This window comes from Tachyglossus aculeatus, chromosome 1, assembly GCF_015852505.1.
Source record: "Tachyglossus aculeatus isolate mTacAcu1 chromosome 1, mTacAcu1.pri, whole genome shotgun sequence".
Taxonomy (NCBI): Eukaryota; Metazoa; Chordata; class Mammalia; order Monotremata; family Tachyglossidae; genus Tachyglossus; species Tachyglossus aculeatus.
In genome coordinates this window covers 51411852-51438441 of record NC_052066.1, presented here as the reverse complement: position 1 = coordinate 51438441, position 26590 = coordinate 51411852, and the positions used below count along the sequence as shown (strand labels likewise).

The window sequence follows — 26590 nt, the reverse complement described above, 5'->3', positions numbered from 1 at the left end:
CTATCCTATTTATTTTATTTTGTTGGTATGTTTGGTTCAGTTCTCTGTCTCCCCCTTTTAGACTGTGAGCCCACTGTTGGGTAGGGACTGTCTCTATGTGATGCCAATTTGTACTTCCCAAGCGCTTAGTACAGTGCTCTGCACATAGTAAGTGCTCAATAAATACGATTGATTGATTGATTGTGGGACCTATGAGGGAACTCCGTCTTGAATCCTTCATTTCCTGTTAGCCAGAGAAAGTTTTGGCCAGCCCCAGGAATCAGGAAGTTCGCACTAAGATTGCCCTGGTTGACCAGGAACCTCATCATCATCATCATCTCTCTTTGAAGATCGTGCTTATTTCATGTGAGCCGCAGCCATTTCAGTTGGAGCCTTTGTATCCGCTTCCTATTATTTTGACCATTTGTTCTGTTAGAGTTTTTGCCACAGTTGAGCAAAATAGGTAATACCAGGCTGTGAGCCCGTCTTCTAGAGTGTGAGCCCGTTGTTGGGTAAGGATTTTCTCTGCCTGTTGCCGAATTGTACTCTTCAGGCGCTTAGTACAGTGCTATGCTCACAGTAAGCACTCAAATACGATCGAACGAAAAGCAGGTAATACCTAGAATAATTATTACCGAGTAAAGCGAATGACCCAAATAATTCTATTTCATGGATACTTTTAGACTGGTCCTGTTTGTTTCTATGTATGTATCTGACGTAGGCTCCTTAAGACCAGAGTCTTGAAAGATAGGGAAGATGTAATTATTCTGTAGTCTAGAAATGATTGTGCTCTTCTTATTCTAGAAGCCCATGTCCGTTCCCCAAGGGGTATTAGAAAATTTTAAACCACGTCTAAGAATGAAGAGACTCTGTATTTTAAATACTGGATAAAGCTCCTTGTGAGCAGGGAATGGGCCTACCAACTTTCTGAATTGTACTCTCCCAAATGCCTACTGCAGTGCTGGTACACCGAGCAATAAATACCAATGCTTGATTGAATCATCTCTGGCATCTTTCAAATATTGTGACATTTGATCAATGGCAACCTCATGCAAAGCTCTGTACTAAGCATTAGGAGAAAACTACGAAGGCATTGGAATTGAATCCTGGCCTGACCCCAGGGTGCTCCCAATTTGAAAGGTAGGGAGTGGGCAGACCCTGGAAAAGATACGAAGAAAAATGCAGTAAAAAACCACTACGGTAAAAGTCATGAGATACTACTGCAGGGAGGGAGAGCCTCCAGGATTGTCTGTGGGATCATCATCACTCCACATGTGTCCATCACACCGGGTGCCCTTGACCTGAGAATTAAAAATTGAATTTTAAACTTCCAGTCTGTGTTGTTTGAGTGTTTACTGTGTGCAGTATACTGTGCTAAGCACAGTAACATTTAGGCACTGGATATCTGCCCCACCTTCAACCCTACAGAACTTATGAATATATCCACAATTTATTTTAATGTCTATTCCCCACCCCTTAGATTGCATACTCGTTGGCAGGGAGCATTTCTACCAAGTCCGTTGTAGAGTGCTTAGTACAGTGCTGTGCACACTGCAGACAGTCAAGTACCACTTAGTGATTGAGGGGTTATTCAGGGAATGCCTTTTGGAGGAGATATGACATTGTGACGGTGGAACTGAAGGGATTTGGTGATGGGTTGAACGAGAGAGATGAGTCACGGATAATGCCGAGGTTACGGGCTTGGGAAACGGACTATGGCGGTGGTGTCTCCAGTGATGGGAAAGTCAGGGGAAGATGAGGAGTTCTGTTTTGGACATGTTAAGTGTGAGGTGTCAGCAGGATATCCAAGTTGAGATGCCCTGAAGGCAGGAGGAAATAGATCAGGGCTGGAGATGTAGATTTGGGAATCGTCTGCACGGGTAATTGAAGCCATGGGAGTAACGGACTTCTCCAATCAATCAATCAATCATATTTATTGAGCGCTTACTATGTGCAGAGCACTGTACTAAACGCTTGGGAAGTACAAATTGGCAACATATAGAGACAGTCCCTACCCAACATTGGGCTCACAGTCTAAAAGGGGGAGACAGAGAACAAAACCAAACATACTAACAAAATAAAATAAATAGAATAGATATGTACAAGTAAAATAAATAGAGTAATAAACATGTACAAACATATATACATATATACATCTCCAAGATGGAGATGGTTTCTCCAAGGGTGTAGATGGAGAATAAAGGGGATCCAGAATTAAACTTAGAGGGACTTTCACAGTTAGGAAGAGGGAGGCAGAGGAGGAGCCGGTGAAAGAGACTGAGAATGAGCAGCCAGAATGATAGGAGGAGAATCAGGGGACAGCAATGTCAGTGAAGCCAAGGTAAGATATTTTCAGGAAGAGGGGGTGGTCCACATGTCTAAGGCAGTAGAGAAGCAGTGTGGCTCAGTGGAAAGAGCACAGGCTTTGGAGTCCGTCAGAGGTCATGGGTTCAAATCCTAGCTCCGCCACTAGTCAGCTGTGTGACTTTGGGCAATCAATCAATCGTATTTATTGAGCGCTTACTGTGTGCAGAGCACTGTAAGTCACTTCACTTCTCTGGGCCTCAGTTCCCTCATCTGTAAAAGGGGGATTAAAGCCTGTGAGCCCCCCGTGGGACAACCTGATCACCTTGTAACCTCCCCAGCGCTTAGAACAGTGCTATGCACATAGTAAGTGCTTAATAAATGCCATCATTATTATTATTATTGTTGTTAAGAAGCAGAGGCTATTGGATTTGACAAGAAGTCATTGGTGATCCTCAGAAGGGCAGTTTCTGTGGAGTGGGGTAGAAGGGTACTGAAGCCAGATTTCAGGAGGTAAAGGATAGAACCAGGAAAGTGGAGGCAGCAGGTGTAAATGCCTCACTCAAGGTGTTCGGAAAGGAATGGTAAGAAGGTAATAAGCTGATTAATTGAAGGGTGTCAAGGGAGGGGTTTTTTGGCTAGGAGACACGTGGGCATTTTGAAAGCAGTGAGAAAGGAGCTATTGGGGAGTGAGCAGTTGAAGATGGCAGTTCAAGGAGTAAAAGAGGAAGGCGACAAGTGTTTTTAATAGGTGCAAAGGTACTTTCCAAGCGCTTAGTACAGTGCTCTGCACACAGTAAGCCCTCAATATGATTAAATGAATGAATGAGTGAATGAGAGTTAATTAAGGCACCATTCACTTGGGTCCATTTGGGAAGTTAGGATGAGTATTTTAAAGGAGGATATTAGTCCTTAAGATATAAATCACTTCAGATATTTGTTGATAATGAGGAAGTGAAGTCTCCTGTCAGGAGCAGAGGATGAGTCTGTCAATTCTCAGCGTGTCTCAGTGGAAAGAGCACAGTCCTTGGGGTCAGAGGTCATGGGTTCAAATCCTGGCTCTGCCAACTGTCAGCTGTGTGACTTTGGACAAGTCACTTAACTTCTCTGTGCCTTAGTTACCTCATCTGTAAAATGGGGATTAAGACTGTGAACCCCCCCCCCCCCCCTCCGTGGGACAACCTGATCACCTTGTAACCTCTCCAGTGCTTAGAACAGTGCTTTGCACATAGTAAGCGCTTAATAAATGCCATTATTATTATTATTATTATTATTATTATTATTATTATTATTATTATCAAAAGGGTATAGGAATGAAGACCATTGACAAGAATGGTCCTTATCCTTCTCAAGCCTGAAAACAAAACATGAAAAATATTATCAAGGCAATACGCATACCATTAGGTTCACAGTATTTATGTATATATGCATTCATTGCCAAAAAGAGCACATGGGTCAAGACAGATCGGGGTGTGAGTTTAATATTTCATTTAAAACACGCTTTTCAAATGGGAACTGTTTTTTTTTTAATATCTTGCTTTTTTTCTAGTTCTATGTCATTGAATATGCCGCTTGCGATGCCACCTACAATGAAATAGTTACATTTGAACGACTTCGACCTGTCAATCAAAACAAAACTGTCCAAAAGAATACCTTCTTTAAATGCACAGTGGATGTTCCTGAGGATTTGAGAGAGGCGTGAGTAACTGTTAAATTACTATAAAAAAAAAACACATCAGATATTTTGGTCTTCTAAAGTTCCCTTCTCCAAATAGCCAGTAAAGTCCTTTATTTAGAAATATTTTAAGAAGTCAAATGGTTTTGACAGGGGCACTTTAGAATGAACATTTCAGATCGATACATTCAGATTTCCTCCCCATCCTGCAATTCTTTTAGTTAATTGTGCCTGTAACTGAAGTTCACTGTTGTCCTCCAGGTGTGCGAACGAAAATGCCCATAAAGATTTCAAGAAGGCCGTAGGAGCATGTCGAATTTTTTACCATGCTGAAACTACTCAGTTAATGATCCTGGTAAGATTCAACTGTATGCTAGAAAGAAAGGGTATGCAGCCATACATTCTGAAGTTCTGCAGCTAAACCATAGCAGTAGGAAACAATCTTGGAACTGTATTGTTAATACTAAGAACTGCTACAGACTCCCCGCACGCCGTCCGCAATAAATCACCCTGAAGCCTTGTCCTCTAGCAACCTTGTGGAAAGTGCATCAACCAACCCTATTCCTTAGGCAAGCCCCTCATCTGTAAATTTCCTCATCTGCAAAATGGGGATTAAATACTTGCTCTTCCCACTTTTTCAGTTTTGAGCCAGTGCTTAGAACGTGGCTCAGCTCATAGTGACCCCTTAATATATATGGTTCTCGTCAGTTTTAAATACCCCAAAATTAAATTGATCTGACCACTTAAATTAGCGTAGACGTCAATAATGCTTATTTTGAATGCATATTAACACTGTTCTTTTGTAGTCTGCCAGTGAGGCAACAGTCAAAAGGGTAAACATATTAAGTGACATGCATTTGCGGAGCATTCGTACAAAGTTGATGCTTATGTCAAGAAATGAAGAAGCCACCAAGCATTTGGAAGTAAGTATTTTTAATTTTTTCCGTTTGGTTTTTAGAATGTCTGTTTTTGCTCATGCCACAGGGCGGATGAGTAAGCGGCGAGGTTGTAATTGAGGATTAACAGCTTTGGTCCCCAATAATAATAATAATGATGATGGTATTTAAGTGCTTACTATGTGCAAAGCACTGTTCTAAGTGCTGGGGGGATACACGGTTATCAGATTGTCCCACATGGGGCTCACAGTCTTAATCCCCATTTTACAGATGAGGTAATTGAGGCACAGAGAAGTTGACTTGCCCAAAATCACATAGCCGACAAGCAGCAGAGCCGGGATTAGAACCGCATGACCTCTAACTCCCAAGCCCACGCTCTTTCCACTGAGCCACGCTGCTCCTCTTTTGTTTTAGGAAGTGGCTTCTCCACTTCCCTGATGATTTAATTTTTAGATGCCGAAATAAGAATCTCCAGCCTCACTCTAAAATGGGATTTATATGTATACTTTTAAGAAGGGTAACAGTCCTAAAAGAGTACTTCAGGTGGTTCGGGTAGTTGTTCTATGGATCCTTGAAAATTGATTAGGCTCGGAAAATCTTGAGGCATTAGTGGACGTGAGAAGAGATCCAGGAATGGACTGCTTGCATCTTGAATCCAAGAAGGCCAGGCAAGCCTCAGGTATATATTTAATTTTCTGGTTGAGGGGAGCTTTGCAGATTGGTCTGCTCCTGCCTTCAGGAGCGAAGAGCTAGGCAGCTAACCTATTTAGTTTTATGGGCCATTTTAATAAGAAATTGTGTTGTGGTTTTTTTTTTGTTTTTTTGTTAGTGCACAAAACAACTTGCAGCGGCATTTCATGAGGAATTTATTGTGAGAGAAGATTTAATGGGCCTTGCAATCGGAACGCACGGTAGTAACATACAACAAGCTAGAAAGGTTCCAGGAGTTACTGCAATAGAGCTGGATGAAGATACCGGTACTTTCAGAATCTATGGAGAGGTAAGGCAGCAATTGGGTTAGCAATAAAATATGCTCAGAGTGGTAACTTACTGGTAAAGCTAGGTTTATCGTAACGCTTTCGCTTTGACGTTGCTTTTATTGGTTTTAATAGCCGTCCATACGGGTGCCTGTGCTTGAAACAAGAATTTATCCTGACCCCTTTTTGGAAGTGGCGTATTTTCAATATGATTGAAGCCTCCAAGAGGTGTAAACTAATACTAGGTGGAGCAGCTGAATGCTCGCTAGGCATTTCTTTAGCCCAGCAGCGGTCTATGAAAATAGTTCACATGGCATAGTGTCAGTGTCACGGCTCTCATTTCTCTCCTTCAGCAATAGTTAATGTAAAGTCCTTGCGTTAAAACCCTCCCTCAAATTTCAGAGCACCGGAATTAGTCCCGAAGAAAGAAATCTCTTTGAAAGTATAATTTTCCCGAAATACATCCCAAAGCACAAACATGAGGAATGTGGGCTGATACTTCCCAGACTCCAGGAGGCCTTCCCAGACTGAGCCCCTTCCTTCCTCTCCCCCTCGTCCCCCTCTCCATCCCCCCATCTTACCTCCTTCCCTTCCCCACAGCACCTGTATATATGTATATATGGTTGTACATATTTATTACTCTATTTATTTATTTTACTTGTACATTTCTATCCTATTTATTTTATTTTGTTGGTATGTTTGGTTCTGTTCTCTGTCTCCCCCTTTTAGACTGTGAGCCCAATGTTGGGTAGGGACTGTCTCTATGTGTTGCCAATTTGTACTTCCCAAGCGCTTAGTACAGTGCTCTGCACATAGTAAGCGCTCAATAAATACGATTGATTGATTGATTGAATGATTTCATATATTAGGTTTTGATATGATGTATATGTCAACTCTGTGTTCCACTAAAGGGTTTTTTTTTTCTCTTGGGTATTTTATTCTAATTAAAATATTTTAGAGGGCTGTGAACAGTGTAATTTTAGGCCTTTCTGTATATAAAATAAGAAACTTGTTCGTTTTTAAAAATTCCTTAGAAAAGGCCATAATTTATGGGAACTGCAAATGTTTTCCCTTCATATCTAGATCCAGAAGTCTCCCTTTTTGTCTCGTATACTTAAACGATGACCCCATTTGGGACAAGGACTGGGCCTGACCTAGTTCATTCATTCATTCATCGTATTTATTGAGCGCTTACTGTGTGCAGAGCACTGAACTAAGCGTTTGGGAAGTACAAGTCGGCAACATATAGAGACGGTCCCTACCCAACAACGGGCTCACAGTCTACCGTGCATCTACCCCAGCACCTAGTACGGTGATTGGTACATGGTGGTAGTTATTGTTGTTATTATTGCTATTAGCTTTTATTGAAGAAAATATAGGTGCTGACTCAATTTGTAAGCATTTCTCTGATCCCTTCAGTAGCACTCAACACTGTTCATCAATTGCATTTTAAAGGAATGTGTCTATTTTTTTTGCTGTATTGTACTCTCCCAAGCACTTAGCACGATGCTCTGCACACTAAGTGCTCAATAAATAGATCGAATTAATTAATTAATTAATGATAGCATTTATTAAGTGCTTACTATGTGCAAAGCACTGTTCTAAGCGCATTAATTGAATGAATGAATACCTTTTCAAATGAATGGGTATGACTGCTCGACTTAACACTTGTTCCACCTTTTAAATACCATCTTTAATTTGAAGTCAAGGACTTTAAATTAAGAAATGCAGCACTTCCTATGCAATAAGGGATGCAATCAGCAACTCGGTTTTCTCTTTTTTTTTGACAAGAGGTAAGTACAGTAAGGGTAATTTTAATCTAGAGATCTTTAAAAATAATAATTTTAGGCAATAGTTTGAACCTTTTCCCTCCATGTAGCAAAATTGGTTTGAATTGTGCTTTTAATAATAATAATAATAATAATAATGTTGGCATTTGTTAAGCACTTACTATGTGCAAAGCACTGTTCTAAGCGCTTGGGGGGATACAAAGTGATCAGGTTGTCCCATGGGAGGGCTCACAGTCTTAATCCCCATTTTACAGATGAGGTAACTGAGGCTCAGAGAAGTTAAGTGACTTGCCCAAGGTTACACAGCAGACATGTGGCGGAGCCAGGATTCGAACCCATGACCTCTGACTCCAAAGCCCGTGCTCTTTCCACTGAGCCACGCTGCTTCTCTAATAAATGATGACCAAGGGAATTTGGATCAAGTCAAAAAGCCGGGCAGCTTTTGGCCTTTTTGTTTTAACCATTTAACTAATTTCCTTTCCACAATGGAAAAACTTCTGTAGTATATACGCCTCTCTCCTTGGAAATGTATCCTGATTTAAGTAATTTAAAGTCTGGTTCCCGCCTTTAGACTGTAAGCACCTTGTGGGGAGCTATCTGGAAAGAGCAGGGGCTTTGGAGTCAGAGGTCATGGGTTCAAATCCCGGCTCTGCCAATTGTCAGCTGTGTGACTGGGCAAGTCACTTAACTTCTCTGTGCCTCAGTTCCCTCATCTGTAAAATGGAGATTAGGACTGTGAGCCCCCCGTGGGACAACCTGATTACCTTGTAACCTCCCCAGCGCTTAGAACAGTGCTTTGCACATAGTAAGCACTTAATAAATGCCATCATTATTATTACCAATTTAATATATCATGCCTTCCCAGGCATTTAGTACAATGCTCTGCACACATTAAGCCCTCAAGTATCACTGACTGATAGTAATTTGGGCCTGAATGTCAACTTCCCTGTGTCTATTCATCACATGTATCATCTTTGCAGTGTGGCTCAGTGGAGAAGAGCCCGGGCTTTGGAGTCAGAGGTCATGGGTTCAAACCCCGGCTCTGCCAATTGTCAGCTGTGTGACTTTGGGCAAGTCACTTCACTTCTCTGGGCCTCAGTTACCTCATCTGTAAAATGGGGATTGAGACTGTGAGCCCCACGTGGGACAACCTGATCACCTTGTAACCTCCCCAGCGCTTAGAACAGTGCTTTGCACATAGTAAGCGCTTAATAAATGCCATTATTATTATTATTATTATTATTATTATTATTATCTTCGAAAACAAGACAGCTGTTCTGCCTGTTCTCTCCAGGTGTAAATGTCTGTCTGTATCCCCCATTAGATTGTAAGCCCCCTGAGTCTCTTTGCTTGCAGTATACTCTCCCAAGTGTTTTAGTACAATGATCTCAAAAGATAGGGTTAATGGAGGGCACAGCAGCAGTTAATCCAAACGATTTGAAAGTAAGTTTGACTTCACTTTAAGGGTCTGTCTTATTACATAAGTGAAAGGGCTCCAGGACTGCGCTTGATATTGTTACTCACATAAGCACTCCAGCGCTTAGAACAGTGCTTTGCACATAGTAAGCGCTTAATAAATGCCATTATTAGCATTATAATTGCCCCACTTTTTGCACGGTTATTCCAATCCAAAAACAGGGCAAAGGCTACTGTGTGAAAAGTTAGCTCTAGTTAATAAGAGGACCAGAAGTAAGAAAAGAGTTCCCTTAATTAAGACTTCTCAGTCGCACTCTCACAAGTGTAGTACACAGTGAATTATAATTAACAAAGCACTCTTCTCCCCTCCCCTTCCCGCACTTAATAATAATAATTATGGTATTTATTAAGCACTTATGTGCCAAGCACTGTTCTAAGCACTGGGATACAAGGTAATCAGATTGTCCCATGTGGGGCTCACAGTCTTAATCCCCATTTTACAGATGAGGCAGCGTGGCTCAGTGGAAAAGAGGAGTCAGGGGTCATGGGTTCGAATCCCGGCTCTGCCACATGTCTGCTGTGTGACCTTGGGCAAGTCACTCAGCTTCTCTGAGCCTCAGTTCCCTCATCTGTAAAATGGGGATTAAGACTGTGAGCCCCATGTGGGACAACTTGATCACCTTGTATCCACCCCCAGCGCTTAGAACAGCACCATAGTAAGCACTTAACAAATGCCATCATTATATTATATTAGGTAACTGAGGCACTGAGAAGCGACTTGCCCAAAGTCACACACTGACAAGTGGCGGAGGCAGGATTAGAACCCGCGACCTTCGACTCCCAGGCCCAAGCTCTATCCGCTAGGCCACACTGCTTCACATGTTCATATCCCTGAACCTCTACCTGAATCCTTTTCTTCTTACCCTGGATATTGCAGAGCTCCACAGTTTAGGGGAGCAGCGTGGCGCCGTGGAAAGAGCCCGGGCTTTGGAGTCAGAGGTCATGGGTTCAAATCCCGGCTCCGCCAGTTGTCAGCTGTGTGACTTTGGGCAAGTTACTTAACTTCTCTGGGCCTCAGTTCCCTCACCTGTAAAATGGGGATTAAGACTGTGAGCCCCACGTGGGACAACCTGATCACCTTGTAACCTTTCCAGCGCTTAGAACAGTGCTTTGCACATAGTAAGCGCTTAATAAATGCCATTATTATTATTATTATTATTTAGCACATTCTGACCTTTCTCTTACCATAGGGGATCTGCACACTTAAAAGAAATGCCTGGGGCATGAATTTGTTTCTCACCCTACTCCCTTTGACCCTGCTGCTTGCCCCTTAATTCCTTTCTAAAACAATACCTGACACAAAAGGGGAGGTATATGGTGGAGGTAATTATGCAGGCAAATAGAGTATTTTGTTTCTTCTGGATGGCTCCTTTTGGGAATGTCTTCTTCAAACTGCATCACTCTTTTCTGCCCCCACTCTGAAAAACATCAGTCTGAGGAGCTGCTAGGCAACCGATAATTACTGAAAAATAGGGGGCCGTTTGCAACTCATTAAATTTGAAAGCTGGATCATTTTCTCAATCCAGTAGTGTTTAAGTCTTCAACGCTAGTATATGTAATGAAGAAATTTAATACCTTCTCCAGTTTTTAACAATATAGGATTGAATTATCACTCATTTTTCACTTGTTATTAAAAAGTTAATGGGATAAGTGATAATTGAGAGGTCAGTTCCCCCATAAAGATTAGATTTAGGCCCTGGTTTTTGTTATTTTTTTTAATGGTATTTAAGTGCCTAGTATGTTGGAACTACTCTTCTGAGCATTGGGATAAATACAAATTAATCCGGATACAGCCCCTGCCCCACAAGGGGCTCCTAGTCAAGTGGGAGAGAACAGATACTGAATCCCCATTTTGCCGCTGAGGAAACAGGCACAGAGAAGTTGTGACCTGCCTAAGGACACACAGCCAGCAAGTGAAGGAGCCGGGATTAGAACTCAGGACCTCTGGCTCCCGGGCCCATGTATAATCCGCTAGGCCATGCTGCTACGAACTTCTCTTCTGAACATTTGTGCTCTTCAGAGTAAGAGCGAAAGAGTAGAACTTGACTTTTTTTTTAAAGGTTCAGATCTCTGCTCCCATTAGGATGCCATTGCAAAATCCAGTTTTAAATGTCTTTACTGAGAATGGGAGAGAATGTGTTGTTGTTCCCAATTTTCCCCTTCACTTTTTCACCTCAGCAAAATGTCTGATAAGCGATGGTTTTTAATTGGTTTAGAAAGTGGTGTGTGCTTATGTACCACTTTCAGTATCAGTTTTAATGTAGCATTAAATCTTGAATATTGAATATTCTGATTTTCCTGACAAGTTTGTGTTCTGGTCTTTAAGTGATTGAGAAGTATTTATGACCGAGCCTCCCAGTAAGTGCCGTTGTCATCTTCGTGAGAGATAATCAGCCAGAGAGTGCAATGTCAAATTATTTTTTTTATTAATTGAGGTGTAGAGATCGGGAGTGGTTTGGGGACTCTGTATTTACTTTTTCTTTCTCCCCCCTCCACAGAGTGCTGATGCAGTTAAAAAGGCCAGAGGCTTCTTGGAATTTGTAGAGGATTTTATTCAGGTTCCCAGAAATCTTGTTGGTAAGTTATGCTTTCAAGTTAAGAACTCAAATACATACATTGTATTTGAAAATTTGGTTTTGTCCAGTATCATCTACTTGTTAGGCTCCTAGGCTTTTTGGCCCTCATCCTAGTTCTCAGATCTAAAGTATGTGTTAAAACACTTGTGTAACATAACTGATTGCATCTTATTGTGCTAATTTATTGTGCATTTTATTGTGCTATGTACATATCGTTATATGAGAAAAGGAAAGAGGAGCAATTTGTTTTTTCTAATGCTCTGAAGGAAAAGTCCAGACCTCTTCAATGCAGGGAAAAGTCCAGTGGGTCCATGAAGAAGAGGCTACTGAACTGGATTCCTCCACTGTGTCAGCTCGTTGATCCGGGATAGCTCTCACCAGTTCCCTCTCCGTTCGTGGTCTCTTTCCTCTCTTCTCAATCCCTCACTGCCGTTTGATGTTGCTTAGTTTATGTGCAGTGCAAGTTAACATTATTAGGGACTATGCCAAGGGCCCCAGAGGCACTTTTTAATAGTTGTCGATGATGAATGCAGGGAAAAAAAAACCCATTTGATTCTGTTGGCTCCAGTGAATGTAATTACTGACACTCCACCTATTATATTAACCCAGCTGGGTCATTAGTCCTTGGCACAGCTTTGACTTGAAAGCATGTGGAGGACACTGAAAATGCTGACAAGGCATTTCAGAACCACATGAAAAAGAATTCTAGGAGTGAAGAACAATATGGTCTGCAAAATGTTTTGCGGGCAGAAATTTCCTGTGCCTGCTTGCAGCCAACTTTGAACAAAACCCCTCTTGATAGTGGCATTTGTCCTCCATACTATCTTAATTATTGAGCATTTTTAGTGTGAACTGAGGGTGCTACATAGAATAGCAGTTGATCGTATTTATGAAATGCTTGCTGTGTGCAGAGCACTGTGCTAAGTGCTTGGGAGAGTACAGTATAACAGTTGGTAGGCATTTTCCCTGCCCACACGGAGCTTACGACCTAGGGGGGCAGACAGACTTGAATATGAAGTACAGTTATATGTGCTGTGGGGCTGAGGGTGGGGTGACTAAAGGGTGCAAATCCAAGTTCATGGGGGATACAGAAGGGAGCGGGAGGAGAGGAAATGAGGGTTTAGTTGGGGAAGGCCTCTCAGAGGAGGTGTGCTTTAAATAAGGCTTTGAAGGTGGGGAGAGTAATTGTCAGGAGGAGCGAGAGTGGTGAGATAGGTACAGTGAGTAGTTTGGCATTAGAGAGTAAAGTGTGCAGCCTGGGTTGTAGTAGAAAATCAGTGAGTTGAGGTAGGAGGGGGGCAAGGTGATTGAATGCCTCAAAGCCAATGGTAAGGAGTTTCCGTTTGTGGAGGTGGATGGCCAACCACTGGAGATTCTTGAGGAGTGGGGAAGGTTTGGTAATGAGTGAATGGCTTTGTAGAAAAATCATACGGGCATTAGAGTGAAGTATGGATCTTGCAGGGGGGCTGTGTGCCAGAAACTCTTATTTCACAGCCCAACGATTGTTTTCTTGCAGTTGACTGTTTTTCTTTTTTTGTTACCGTCTATTCCTCCGCGCCATTCTCACATGCTCCCCACAAGCGAGATTTCACCAATATTACGTGGAAGTATTTTTCCTGAATAGCCGTGAGGTTATTCATGAGGAGCTTTTGCAGCATCCTCTGTCTTAGCAAGGTAGCCTTTCTGCCAAAGAAATGGTCTTTGGGGGCAATTATCACCCAATCTAAAATCCGACGTGACTTTTTACAAAACTATGTTTAAAGCTCAAGTTTTTACACTCAGGGGTAAGCAGAGGCAGGACTTTTTTCAGCAACCAACACTAGGGAACAGTGTGCACAACAGCTCCCCTGCCCCCCCAAAAAAGGCCTTTTTTCTGGCCCTGACCATCGGGAAATGTAAGGATAGTGCTGAGAAGAGGGGAGAAAGCTGAATTGTAGAGAGGCACAGGCAATGTTTTCTTGCCATCTTTTTGCCATGTCTTGAATGAATCTGCTGTTCTGGGTGATCGTTAGCCAGGGTTTAGCATATCTGGCCCCTCGGTGATGGGGTTTATCTTCCAGTTCTCCCCTCCCCTCTTACTTCCAAAAAGTCCAGGGCTTGGAGCCCCTGTGGGAGAGAGAACACCATTCCAAGTCCTCAGGCACCTTACCCTTCCCACTCCCTTCTTACAAGAATTTATCAATTGGATTTGGGTGCTTATCATGTGCAGAGCACTGTACTAAGCACTTAGGGCATATAGTTTAACAGAGTTGGTGGACACATTTCCTGCCCACAAGAACCGTACTATAATATAAACTGCTGTCTCAAAGGTCACCGGTGATCTCCTTCTAGATCATTAGGGAAAAGTAGGTTTATTGGAGTATATGAGGGTTGGAAAGCAAGTTGGCTTTCTGCTGAATTTTTGGAAATCTTGAGGCTATTGATGTCTTGGTATTGCCCCTATTTTGAATAATAATAATAATAGTGATGGCATTTGTTAAGCGCCTACTATGTGCGCTGTTCTAAGCGCTGGGGAGCATACAAGATGATTAGGTTGTCCCACATAGGGCTCACAGTCTTAATCCCCATTTTACAGATGAGGTACCTATGGCACAGACAAGTTAAGTGACTTGCCCAAAGTCACACAGCAGACAAGTGGCGGAGCTGGGATTAGAACCCACGACCTCTGACTCCCAAGCCCGGGCACTTGCCACTGAGCCATGCTGCTTTGAAGCCCTATCACCTGGAATCCCTGTTCACTCCCCCTCTCCCCCTCGTCCCCCTCTCCATCCCCCCCATCTTACCTCCTTCCCTTCCCCACAGCACCTGTATATATGTATATATATTTGTACATATTTATTACTCCATTTATTTATTTATTTTACTTGTACATATCTATTCTATTTTATTTTGTAGTATGTTTGGTTTTGTCTCCCCTTTTTAGACTGTGAGCCCACTGTTGGGTAGGGACTGTCTCTATATGTTGCCAATTTGTACTTCCCAAGCGCTTAGTACAGTGCTCTGCACACAGTAAGCACTCAATAAATACGATTGATGATGATGATGATTGGCTCGAGTTAATAACAGTTTGCTTAAAGGAACGGTCTAGACCTGAGTGAGAGACAGGGAGGAGTGACTAGGAGAGTTCTAGAAGATTACCCGCTGAGGCGAGGGGTTGGCTATAATTCTAGTTGTTCTGACAACTTGTCACCTGTCCACGTGTTTTGTTGTCTAATTCTATTTGTTCTGACGCTTGCCACCTGTCCACATGTTTTGTTGTGTTGTCTGTCTCCCCCTTCTAGACTCTGAGCCCGTTGTTGGGTAGGGACCGTCTCTATGTTGCCAACTTGTACTTCCCAATTGCTTAGTTCAGTGCTCTGCACACAGTAAGCGCACAATAAATGTGATTGAATGAATGAATGAATGACTTATCTCACATTAGTCCAACAGGGTCATCTTAAAAGATAGGCAGTTCACTATGGAAACCAGGGCAAAAGTACTTTGTGAAAATGATAAATGCATAAGCTTAAAATGCGTGCCACGTTTTGTGAAATAATAACAATGGTATTTGTTAAGCGCTTACTATGTGCAAGCACTATTCTAAGTGCTGGGATAGATACAAGGTAATCAGGTTGTCCCCCGTGGGGCTCACAGTCTTAATCCTCATTTTACAGATGAGGTAACTGAGGAACGGAGAAGTTAAGTGACTTGCCCAAAGTCACACAGTGATAGGCAGGATCAGTGGTAAAACCGGTGAGAGTGAGGTGGGCCAAAAAGGGCCTTCTTTGGGCACCCACTCCTAGGAGAATCCCCTACCCCCTTTCTGCTCCCCATCTCCAGGCTGTGATGGAAGCAGAGAGGGAAGATCTCTGGATGGATGCCTAGGCCAACAATGGGTAGAAACACCGCAACCATACTTAGCCCCAAAACTGTTGCCTTTAAAGCCGCAAGGTCATCCCTAGCATGTGACAGATCGGAGCTATTGCCTCTGTTTCCCCAGAGCCAAATGAAGCCATTTAAAGAGTGCTGTTGGAAAAGTAGTTTTCTATAGCCACACCTTTTTTTCCACCTCTTCCCACCAAGTGATCTTTTTTAAACTGGTTGATTTGCCCCCTCAGTCCCCGGTGATGCCTAGAGATGCCGCTGACTTTGGGGCCTCAATAGTTGTCCCACAGCTGCCAGAAGACTTGGCGAGGAGCTGAAAGATTATAGTAGAGCCCACTGTGGTAACCTTAGACTGCTGAATACCCGAATATTTGCCCCGAAGAGCCCAGAAGATGCCTCTTCTATTGCCTAGAGAAAAAGCCTTAGGGACTTAGGCATAGTGACTCTAGTGCCTGTGTCACAAAATTGGGACGTTCTGCCACTGCCTCTAATTATCTCGGCTCAGTAATCAGCAGTAGGTGAAGTGGAAGAGTCCTTTTTAGGCTTTGATTATAAAAATGTATAATAATAATAATTCTGGTATCTGTTAAGCGCTTAACTATGTGCCAGGCGCTGTACTAAGCGCTGGAAATCGTAGAAATCGGCACCCGTTATAGTAGCTGGGCATTTAGAATCGACCTACATCAACAGCAAATAGCTCATTCTGGCATTCCGAGTTTCAGAAAAATTCTAGACTCAAAATCGCATAAGAAAATAACTTCCTACCGGTAAAACCTTTACACCCTTTCCCTTCCTTCAGTTAAGATCAGAGTGAAATTGAAATAGCATATTGTGAAAAGCTGGTCTGTCAGCTTTACAGTAGTTACTGCCTCATGAATGGCAGTTGAGAGGAAGGTCAGTATTGGTAATATATGTATATATGTACACGCGTGTGCATACAGGCGCAGGTTTTTAAAATGTTTGTTTTTATTAAAGGAAAAGTGATCGGGAAGAATGGCAAAGTTATTCAAGAAATTGTGGACAAATCTGGAGTTGTTAGGGTGAGAATTGAAGGAGACAATGAAAATAAACTACCTAGAGAAGATGTAAGTTTTCAGCTTTGCATTTACCCTAATCTTGTACATTCTTTTTAAAATGATGTATAATTGTGCTTTAATGTTTGTGTTTAGGTTTATTTACAGGGAATGTAAAATAGTATAAAATACAGAATTTACCAAGATAAATATTTACATCACAATCATTCGTTCAATTGTATTTGAGCACTTACTGTGTGCAAAGCATTGTACTCAGTGCTTAAGCGCTTACTGATATAAATTCCTTCGGTTTTCTGTCTATTTTAAAGGCATAAGGATAGGCATTCTTTCCTCAATGCTTATGCAGTTAAAAATATATTCGGTAGCTGGCCTTTTTTTCGTTGTTTTGCAGTAATTTTTTTTGTAAGAATTTAAAGAGTAGAGAATGGAGGCTTAGCTTTGATTTTTTTTTCAGGATTTAAACTGGTAATTTTGAAAATTATAGGAAAAATTATAGGAAATAATAATAATTTTATTATTATACTCTAGATTTAGAGGTCTTGTCAGTGAAGATTTGATTTAAGATAAAAACCTTGATACTGATTAATCCAGCAAATCTCAGTTAACACCTATTTGTCATTGAACTGACATCAGTACTTGTAAATATCAAAACCATGAATGGATTTAGGAAAAGACCAATGTGAAGAAAGAACGAAGTTTTCATTTTATTTCCTCCTTCAAGGTCTCCAACCCATATATCTAAATTGAATGTTATTACTTGTAGTAATAGTATTCATTCAGTCGTATTTATTGAGCTCTTACTGTGTGCAGAGCACTGTATTTAGCACACTGTATTAAATGCTCTGGAAGAGTAGACAGGTGAAGATTAGCTATAGGCCCTCTCCCTCGAGGGGCATGTAATCTGTGAAAATAGGTGAGGGAAGGACCTGGAGACAGACACATCAGGTGTCGTGAAACAATAAAACATTAAATCAGAAAAAGACAAGGAGGAATAGAAAATTGCTAGTAATATTTGATGACTGGAGGGCAGGTTTTCAGGCTCTCGATGATTGAATCCATGCCATACCTGTAGCCACAGCAGTAGCTACCCCAGGCACGAGCTTTCAATCAATCAGTGGTATTTGAGTGCTTACTCTCCGCAGAGCACTGTACTAAGAGCTTGAGAGTACATTTGTCCAATCATATTTATTGAACACTTACTGTATGCCAAGCTTACTAAGAGCTTGGGAGAGTACCAATACAGCAGTAAGGAGACACACAAAGTACAGTACAACAGAATTAGCAGATAAGTTCCGTGCCTATGATGATCTTTTTCAATTTTATATAAAGTGTCACGCTGTAGGCGCTGTTTTTTCTGTCGGGGTGGTGGGGAGTTGGGGTGGAAGAGTCAAGATAACCAGGAGGTTGTGTACTGATGCACAGTGCATGCCAGGGGCTGGGACCCTGGGTGGTCAGGAGGGAAGGGCAGTTCATTCTGCCACGGTGGAGGGGGGCCGAGGGCACGCAGAGTGGCAAGGCTGCCGTTACTAGTTGTTTCATTCGGTCGGAATGTACTTTAAAGTATTTTTGAAACTTCCTCACAAGGTAAATATTCTGTCCTTTATGTCTTAGGGGATGGTTCCATTCGTATTTGTGGGCACCAAGGAAAGCATTGGAAACGTACAAGTCCTTCTAGAGTACCATATTGCCTACCTAAAGGTATGTTTTCAAGTGCCTCTTCTCTGAACAGCGTCCTAAAAATGTTGACTGTTTTTATGTTCATAATTATCTGTTGAAAGGGTGCGGTAACTCCTAATTTGAGACTGTTTTGCTCTGAGTTTCTGGAGAAGACAAAAAAAAACTCAACTCCCTTCCTTCTCATCTACTGAGTCGGGGAAGGGTGTCAACACATAGGGTTAAGGCTACAATGCTACGGACACAGCTATCCAATTATCTCCATCACCCTAAGATTTGTGCTCGCTGCCAGGCAGAGAAGAAGTTTGTTGTCATCATCATCATCAATCGTATTTATTGAGCGCTTACTATGTGCAGAGCACTGTACTAAGCGCTTGGGAAGTACAAATTGGCAACATATAGAGACAGTCCCTACCCAACAGTGGGCTCACAGTCTAAAAGGGGAAGACAGAGAACAAAACCAAGCATACTAACAAAATAAAATAAATAGAATAGATATGTACAAGTAAAATAAATAAATAAATAGAGTAATAAATGTGTACAAACATATACATATATACAGGTGCTGTGGGGAAGGGAAGGAGGTAAGAGGGGGGGATGGAGAGGGGGACAAAGGGGAGAGGAAGGAAGGGGCTCAGTCTGGGAAGGCCTCCTGGAGGAGGTGAGCTCTCAAAAGGGCCTTGAAGGGAGGAAGAGAGCTAGCTTGGCGGATGGGCAGAGGGAGGGCATTCCAGGCCCGGGGGATGACGTGGGCCGGGGGTCGATGGCGGGACAGGCGAGAGAGAGGTACAGTGAGGAGATTAGTGGTGGAGGAGCGGAGGGGGCGGGCTGGGCAGTAGAAGGAGAGAAGGGAGGTGAGGTAGGAGGGGGCGAGGGGATGGACAGCCTGGAAACCGAGGGTGAGTAGTTTCTGCCTGATGCGCAGATTGATTGGTAGCCACTGGAGATTTCTGAGGAGGGGAGTGATATGCCCAGAGCGTTTCTGTACAAAGATAATCCGGGCAGCAGCATGAAGTATGGATTGAAGTGGAGAGAGACATGAGGATGGGAGATCAGAGAGAAGTCTGATGCCGTAGTCCAGACGGGATAGGATGAGAGCTTGAACGAGCAGGGTAGCAGTTTGGATGGAGAGGAAAGGGCGGATCTTGGCAGTGTTGCGGAGCTGAGACCGGCAGGTTTTGGTGACGGCTTGGATGTGAGGGTGAATGAGAGAGCGGAGTCGAGGATGACACCAAGGTTGCGGGCTTGTGAGACGGGAAGGATGGTAGTGCCGTCAACAGGGATGGGAAAGTCAGGGAGAGGGCAGGATTTGGGAGGGAAGACAAGGAGTTCAGTCTTGGGCATGTTGAGTTTGAGGTGGTGGGCAGACATCCAGATGGAGATGTCCTGAAAGCAGGAGGAGATGCGAGCCTGGAGAGAGGGGGAGAGAGCAGGGGCAGAGATGTAGATCCGGGTGTCATCAGCGTAGAGATGATAGTTGAAGCCGTGGGAGTGAATGAGGTCACCAAGGGAGTGCGTGTAGATCGAGAACAGAAGGGGACCAAGCACTGAACCTTGGGGAACCCCCACAGTAAGGGGATGGGAGGGGAGGAGGAGCCTGCAAAAGAGACTGAGAATGAACGACCGGAGAGATAAGAGGAGAACCAGGAGAGGACGGAGTCTGTGAAGCCAAGGTCAGATAGCGTGTTGAGGAGAAGTGGGTGGTCCTCAGTGTCAAATGCAGCTGAGAGGTCGAGAAGGATTAGGACAGAGTATGAGCCGTTGGATTTGGCGAGCAGGAAGTCATTGGTGACCTTTGAGAGGGCAGTTTCCGTGGAATGAAGGGGACGGAAGCCAAACTGGAGGGGGTCGAGGAGAGAGTTGGTGCTGAGGAATTCGAGGCAGCGCGTGTAGACAACTCGTTCAAGGAGTTTGGAAAGGAATGGTAGGAGGGATATGGGACGATAACTAGAAGGTGAGGTGGGGTCAAGAGAGGGTTTTTTTAGGATGGGAGAGACATGGGCATGTTTGAAGGCATGTTTGAAGGCAGAGGGGAAGGAACCAGTGGAGAGTGAGCGGTTGAAACATTCCATTTATAATAATAATAATAGTAATAGCATGTGTTAAGCACTTAGCGTACTTAGAATAGCATGTTCTAAGCGCTGGAAGCTACAAGTAGTAAGTCCCTCTAGACTGTGAGCTCCTTGTGGACAGGGATTGTCTCTCTCTATTGCCGTACTGTACTTTCCCAAGCACTTAGTACAGTGCTCTGCACACAGTAAACACTCAAATACGATTGATTGAATGAATGGAGTGGCCTAGTGGATAGAGCACGGTCTTGGGAGTCAGAGGATGTCAGTTGTGACCTTGGCGAAGTCACTACCCTTCTCTGTGCCTCCATTCTCTCATCTGTAAAATAGGGATTAATATAATAATAATAATAATGGTATTTGTTAAGCACTTACTATGTGCAAAGTACGGTTCTAAACGCTAGGGTAGATACAAGGTAATCAGATTGTCCCACGTGGGGCTCAGTCTTAATCCCCATTTTCCAGATGAGGTAACTGAGGCCCAGAGAAGTGAAGTGACTTGCCCAAAGTCACAAAGCTGACAAGTGGCAGAGCCGGGATTAGAACCCATGCCTTCTGACTCCCAAACCCGGGCTCTTTCCACTGAGCCACACTGCTTCTGAGTCCCATATGGGACAGGGACTGTGTCCGACCTGATTTGCTGGTGTAGGTCCTAGCATGTAGTACAGTGCCTGGCACGTAGTAAGTACTTAAATGCAATAATAATAATAATAATAATAATAATAATAGTAATAGTAATAGTGATTGGGCAGTCCCAGAGGGCAGGCCTATTGACAAATCTCCCGGACTTGGAGAGCTTTCACTGGAAAACTCCCCCATCCAGACTGTAAGCTCATTATGGGCAGGGAATATGCCTGTTGTATTTTTGTATTGTCTTATTGTACTCTCCTAAGTGCTTAGTACTGTGCCCTGCATACAGAAAGCACTCAATAAATACGATTGATCACCTTTGTAATTGCTTTTGGCAGCGATGAATATCTGCTCTTAGTTATCGGCGTGAGATGGAGAATATGTTTGAAATCCTTGGTTCTTCCAATCCCCCAAGTTATAACCAAGTGTAAAGACGGTTATATAAAAAACAGAAGCAGATTGAAGAGAATCTCCAAGTCCTTGTACCTGCTTCCTTCCCACCCCCACCCTTCTTATCGCACCTCCTACCCATAGCCCAGTTGAATTGTCCATCTAATTTCACCCATCCTCAACCTTTGGAAAGTCAAAGGTTCCATTGAGGATGACTGGGATCCGAGGTAAAGATTGTAGACCTCCAGTTTATAAAATGTAAAAATGCTAACAATAAAACATAGACCAAAACATCCTAAACTCTTTTAGTTCTGTAGTAATCCTCAACCGGTATTATTGTCTCTTATTTGCAACTGTATTGTCGTGAACATTTTAAACATCTGAATACCTCTGGTATTAAAAGCATTTTTCTAGTCTAGGTATGGTGGAGTTCAAAATAACTGTTCAAACATAGATACTTTGAAGGCGTTGGGGTTTTTTTTGGGGGGGGGCAGGGAGTGGTTGGCATTTTGAAGATCTGGAGCAGACAAGTAATAATTTAACAATAGCAAATGATGTGTCCAGGAGATTAAATGACACTATTGAAAAGTTCTTAGTCCTTTGTATAGTCAGTGAAATGCTTGTTAATATCTTGGTATTTTAAAGACTGTAGATTATTCACAATAGTTTTTTTTAACCTTTTTTTTGAACACAGGAAGTGGAGCAGCTAAGAATGGAGAGACTTCAGATAGATGAACAACTCCGTCAGATTGGTATGGGTTTCAGACCCTCCTCTTCCAGAGGGCCCGAAAAAGAAAAAGGATATGCCACCGATGAAAGTACAGTGTCCTCTGTACAAGGCTCTAGATCTTATAGTGGGAGAGGAAGAGGTCGTCGAGGCCCTAATTACACCTCTGGCTATGGTAAGAATAAGTTCTCATCTGTCATAATGATGTAGCGCAAAGGTATATCCTGGAAAACAGATGGAGTTCTTTTTGATTGGGGTAGGATGGGTGTTGGTTTTCGGGAAGAACCTGCAGTTGCAGAGAGTAAAGGCTTATATAACAGGAGCCAATAAGTAGTCCCCAGCTTCTGTCGCAACGGATGAAATTCAAGATGTGTGGTGCGATTAATTTCTAACCTCCCTACCTTACGTTACCCCAAGTGTCACAAAAGAGTAATAGATACCTGATAATCGGAACACACACAGTCCCTGACCCATATGGGGCTGAGATTTGAGGGAGGGAAAGCAGGACCTGTATTTTCCCTCATTTTTCAGATAATAATAACAATAATGATGGGATTTGTTAAGCGCTTACTGTGTGCAAAGCACTGTTCTAAGCGCTGGAGTGGCTACAAGGTGATCAGGTTGTCTCACGTGGGGCTCACAGTCTTAATCCCCATTTTACAAATGAGGTAACTGAGGCACAGAGAAGTTGTGACTTGCCCAAGGTCACACAGCTGACAGTTGGCGGAGCTGGGATTTGAACCCGTGACCTCTGACTCCCAAGCCCGTGCTCTTTCCATTGAGCCACACTGCTTCAGCTGAGGAAATGGGGCCACCAGGAAGTTAAGGGACTTGCCCAAAACAGGGAAGTGGCAAGAGCTAAGATAATCTATCAATCATTCATATTTTAGTCAGTGGTATTTGAATGCTTACTGTGTGTGGAGCACTGTACTAAGCACTTGGGTGAGTACAATGTAACATGCACTTTCTTTACCAACACGAAACTTACAGTCTGGAGGGGGATAGACAACCCTGTTTTCTTTCCATTAAGCCAAATTGCTGTTTTCTGCACCACTTAGCCCTTTAGGTGCGCACTTGAAATCCAATTATGGGTAGGAAGAAGTTATAGTAGACTCTGAGGAGACATGTGTCTCCCTTACTAGGCTCCAAATTCCTCAAATGGAGGGATTGTGTCCACCAGTTCTTCTGCTCTCTTCCCCCAGGTGTTTTGTATAGTGCTTCGGCCACACACGCCTTGTTGTGAACTACTCAGTAAATGCCACTGCATTGTCACTGAACAAGTCCCTAAGTGGTCTGCCATTTGAAAGTGCTTTGGAAGGTATTTCTGTTTAATAGCGGTCACTGCCAAAGATTGGAAACTGGTGGTGGTTAATTTCTTTTTACCGTTGTGTTCAAGATTTGGGTTGTTTGAGGCTAATGTAGTTAAATAGGGCCTGAGAGTAGCTGCCACAGTTGTCCTCAGGGCATGTAAGTGATGGGAGAGTGATCCAGGTATGCATAGCCAGTAGGATCATTTGGTCTCTTGACTGCTGTGTAGATGTTTGAATTTACCAATATATAATTTAGAAAATCAATCAATCAATCAATCGTATTTATTGAGCACTTACTGTGTGCAGAGCACTGGACTAAGCACTTGGGAAGTACAAGTTGGCAACATAGAGAGACGGTCCCTACCCAACAGTGGACTCACAGTCTAGAAGGGGGAGACAGAGAACGAAACCAAACATATTAACAAAATAAAATAAATAGAATAGATATGTACAAGTAAAATAAATCAATAAATAGAGTAATAAATCCGTACAAACATATATACATATATATAGGTGCTGTGGGGAAGGGAAGGAGGTAAGGCGGGGGGGATGGAGAGGGGGAGGAGGGGAAGGAGGGGGAGAAAAGTAATTTTAGATGGTAGTTTAAGGGGAAAAAAATACCTTGACGTCTGTGAAAGAAGTCTATAGCCGGCTGTAATAAATTTCCTGCGATCCATTCTAGAATAAAGTTTTTTTTCAACTACTCTGACATTGTTAAAACAAAAACTGGGGAATTTCCTATTGAAATAATATATGGGTGCTGTAGAGCCACAAGGATAATTGCAGGTTGAAGATCGAATGAATCAAGATTACTCATCCATGCAATCGGATATTTCACGAGTGTCCACTTTATAAAACATTTTATTTGGTGTTGCAAGTTGAGTTAAAAAAAAATTGGATCTCTTCTATTACAGGAAATAGGAAAATGTGATTAGTCAGTTCTGTAGCCTTGTGTTAAGGAAAACTCACATTATAGTTCTTGTACCCTGATGGATGCTAGAAGGGTTAGTTATTGGAGTCCTACACAGGAAGGTGGTGACCAGGTGAAATGGTAGATGTTTGGAAAAAATATTTCTGCATTCTTCCCTAATTGTTTGTATTGCAAATGACTCATTGCAAGTAGTTGTTCAGCAACCATTGGATATCAAACTATTAGGTAGAAGGTGTTTGAAGAGATTTGATGTGTTTCTGGCTTTCCAGCACAGTTTCCCTGAGATTGCTGTTTATTTCATATACAGGCTGTTTGGTAACTTCCTAATAGAGGCAGTTCATTTGGAGGACAGATATAGGTTTTAAATGGTAGAAATGCACTTTTTTATATAATTTTATGTCCCTACATATGATATTTTTTCCTTTGATTCCATTTGATTCAGTGCTTAGAACAGTGCTTTGCACATAGTAAGCGATTAATAAATGCCACTATTATTATTATTGTTGTTATTATTATTATTATTGTGGTTTGTTTGGACAAACTACACCTAGTTTTATGATGTGATTATGTGTTCTTGCAGAACCCTGTGTTAAGAAAAATTCACACTTTTTAAAAATGGTATTTGTTAAGCACTTGCTATGTGCTGGGCACATAGATGTATTAGGATGATGTATGAATAATAATCATAATAATGATACTTGTTACGCACTTACTATGTGCCAAGCACTGTTCTAAGCACTAAATGATGTATCTGTAATTTTAAGTGTAACTTGTGTGACTCCCGCACATTTTAGCAGGTTATTTTCCGGTTAACGTGATTAGAATGTTTGATGTCATTTCATGTTGAGTAGTGATATATTCCATAAGTATGGGGAACGTAAGCCTTCCTCATTAGGAGAGGCAGCGTGGCTCAGTGGAAAGAGCACGGGCTTTGGAGTCAGAGGTCATGGGTTCAAATCCCGGCTCCGCCAACTGTCAGCTGACTTCGGGCAAGTCACTTCACTTCTCTGTGCCTCAGTTACCTCATCTGGAAAATGGGGATTAAAACTGTGAGCCCCCCACTGGGACAACCTGATCACCTTGTAACCTCCCCAGCGCTTAGAACATAGTGAGCGCTTAACAAATACCATCATTATTATTATTATTATTAAAACCCAGCTAGTAAATAAATAATAATAATAATGATGGCATTTGTTAAGCAATTTCTATGTTCTAAGCGCTGGGGAGGATACAAGGTGATCAGGTTGTCCCACGTGGGGCTCACAATCTTAACCCCCATTTTACAGATGAGGTAACTGAGGCCCAGAGAAGTTGTGACTTACCCAAGGTCACACAGCTGACAGTTGGCAGAGCCGGGATTTGAACCCGTGACCTCTGACTCCCAAGCCCGGGCTCTTCCCACTGAGCCACGCTGCTTGTCCTAATGAGGAAGGCTTAAGTTCAGCATACTTATGGAATATATCACTACTCAACATGAAATGACATCAAGCATTCTAATCGGGGTAACGGGAAAATGACCTGTTAAAATGTGCGGGGGTCACACAAGTTGCCATTGAGCCACGCTGCTTCTCTAGGCGACCCGGGGTGTCTCTCAAACGCTTGAAAGCCTCGGTAGAAATTTCCCTGGTCAATTCCATGTTATTGCCGTGTGCTCTTCCTCCATCCCAGGTACAAACTCCGAGCTGTCTAACCCCTCCGAAACCGAATCAGAGCGCAAAGACGAACTGAGTGACTGGTCGCTCGCCGGAGAGGACGATAGGGAAAACCGACATCAGCGCGACGGTAGAAGACGTCCGGGAGGAAGAGGCAGAAGCATCTCAGGGGGTCGAGGCCGCGGTGGGCCTCGGGGCGGCAAGTCCTCCATCAGCTCTGGTAGCGTTTCCTTTCCCGGGAGATGGGTTGGTCGTCTTTTAAACGTCGCCAGCAGCTTCCCAGCCGAGCACTCACCCTCCCAGTTTCCGTGAAATCGTCACACTTGAGGCAGTAAACGTGCTTCACAGGTGTTGCTCAGCAACGAGGATCAGCCCGTCTGCCCTTCTTCCCCTCTGACTTCATCATCATCATCAATCGTATTTATTGAGCGCTTACTATGTGCAGAGCACTGTACTAAGCGCTTGGGAAGTACAAATTGGCAACATGTAGAGACAGTCCCTACCCAACAGTGGGCTCACAGTCTAAAAGGGGGAGACAGAGAACAGAACCAAACGTACCAACAAAATAAAATAAATAGGATAGATATGTACAAGTAAAATAAATAAATAGAGTAATAAATATGTACAACCATATAT

At 42.8% G+C, this 26590-nt stretch overlaps 1 protein-coding gene across 2 annotated transcripts in view; it reads left to right on the top strand.

The window, feature by feature from the left end:
• Positions 1-26590, top strand: part of FXR1 (FMR1 autosomal homolog 1) — a 102616-nt gene that overhangs the window by 60909 nt on the left and 15117 nt on the right. For both annotated transcript variants that reach the window (XM_038746342.1, XM_038746351.1), the window contains exons 5-13: positions 3833-3981; positions 4220-4313; positions 4765-4881; positions 5684-5854; positions 11596-11674; positions 16513-16622; positions 18183-18269; positions 22029-22236; positions 25971-26174. In XM_038746342.1, coding sequence (XP_038602270.1) covers positions 3833-3981; positions 4220-4313; positions 4765-4881; positions 5684-5854; positions 11596-11674; positions 16513-16622; positions 18183-18269; positions 22029-22236; positions 25971-26174 — 1219 coding nt within the window. The remainder of the gene's footprint in view (positions 1-3832; positions 3982-4219; positions 4314-4764; positions 4882-5683; positions 5855-11595; positions 11675-16512; positions 16623-18182; positions 18270-22028; positions 22237-25970; positions 26175-26590) is intronic.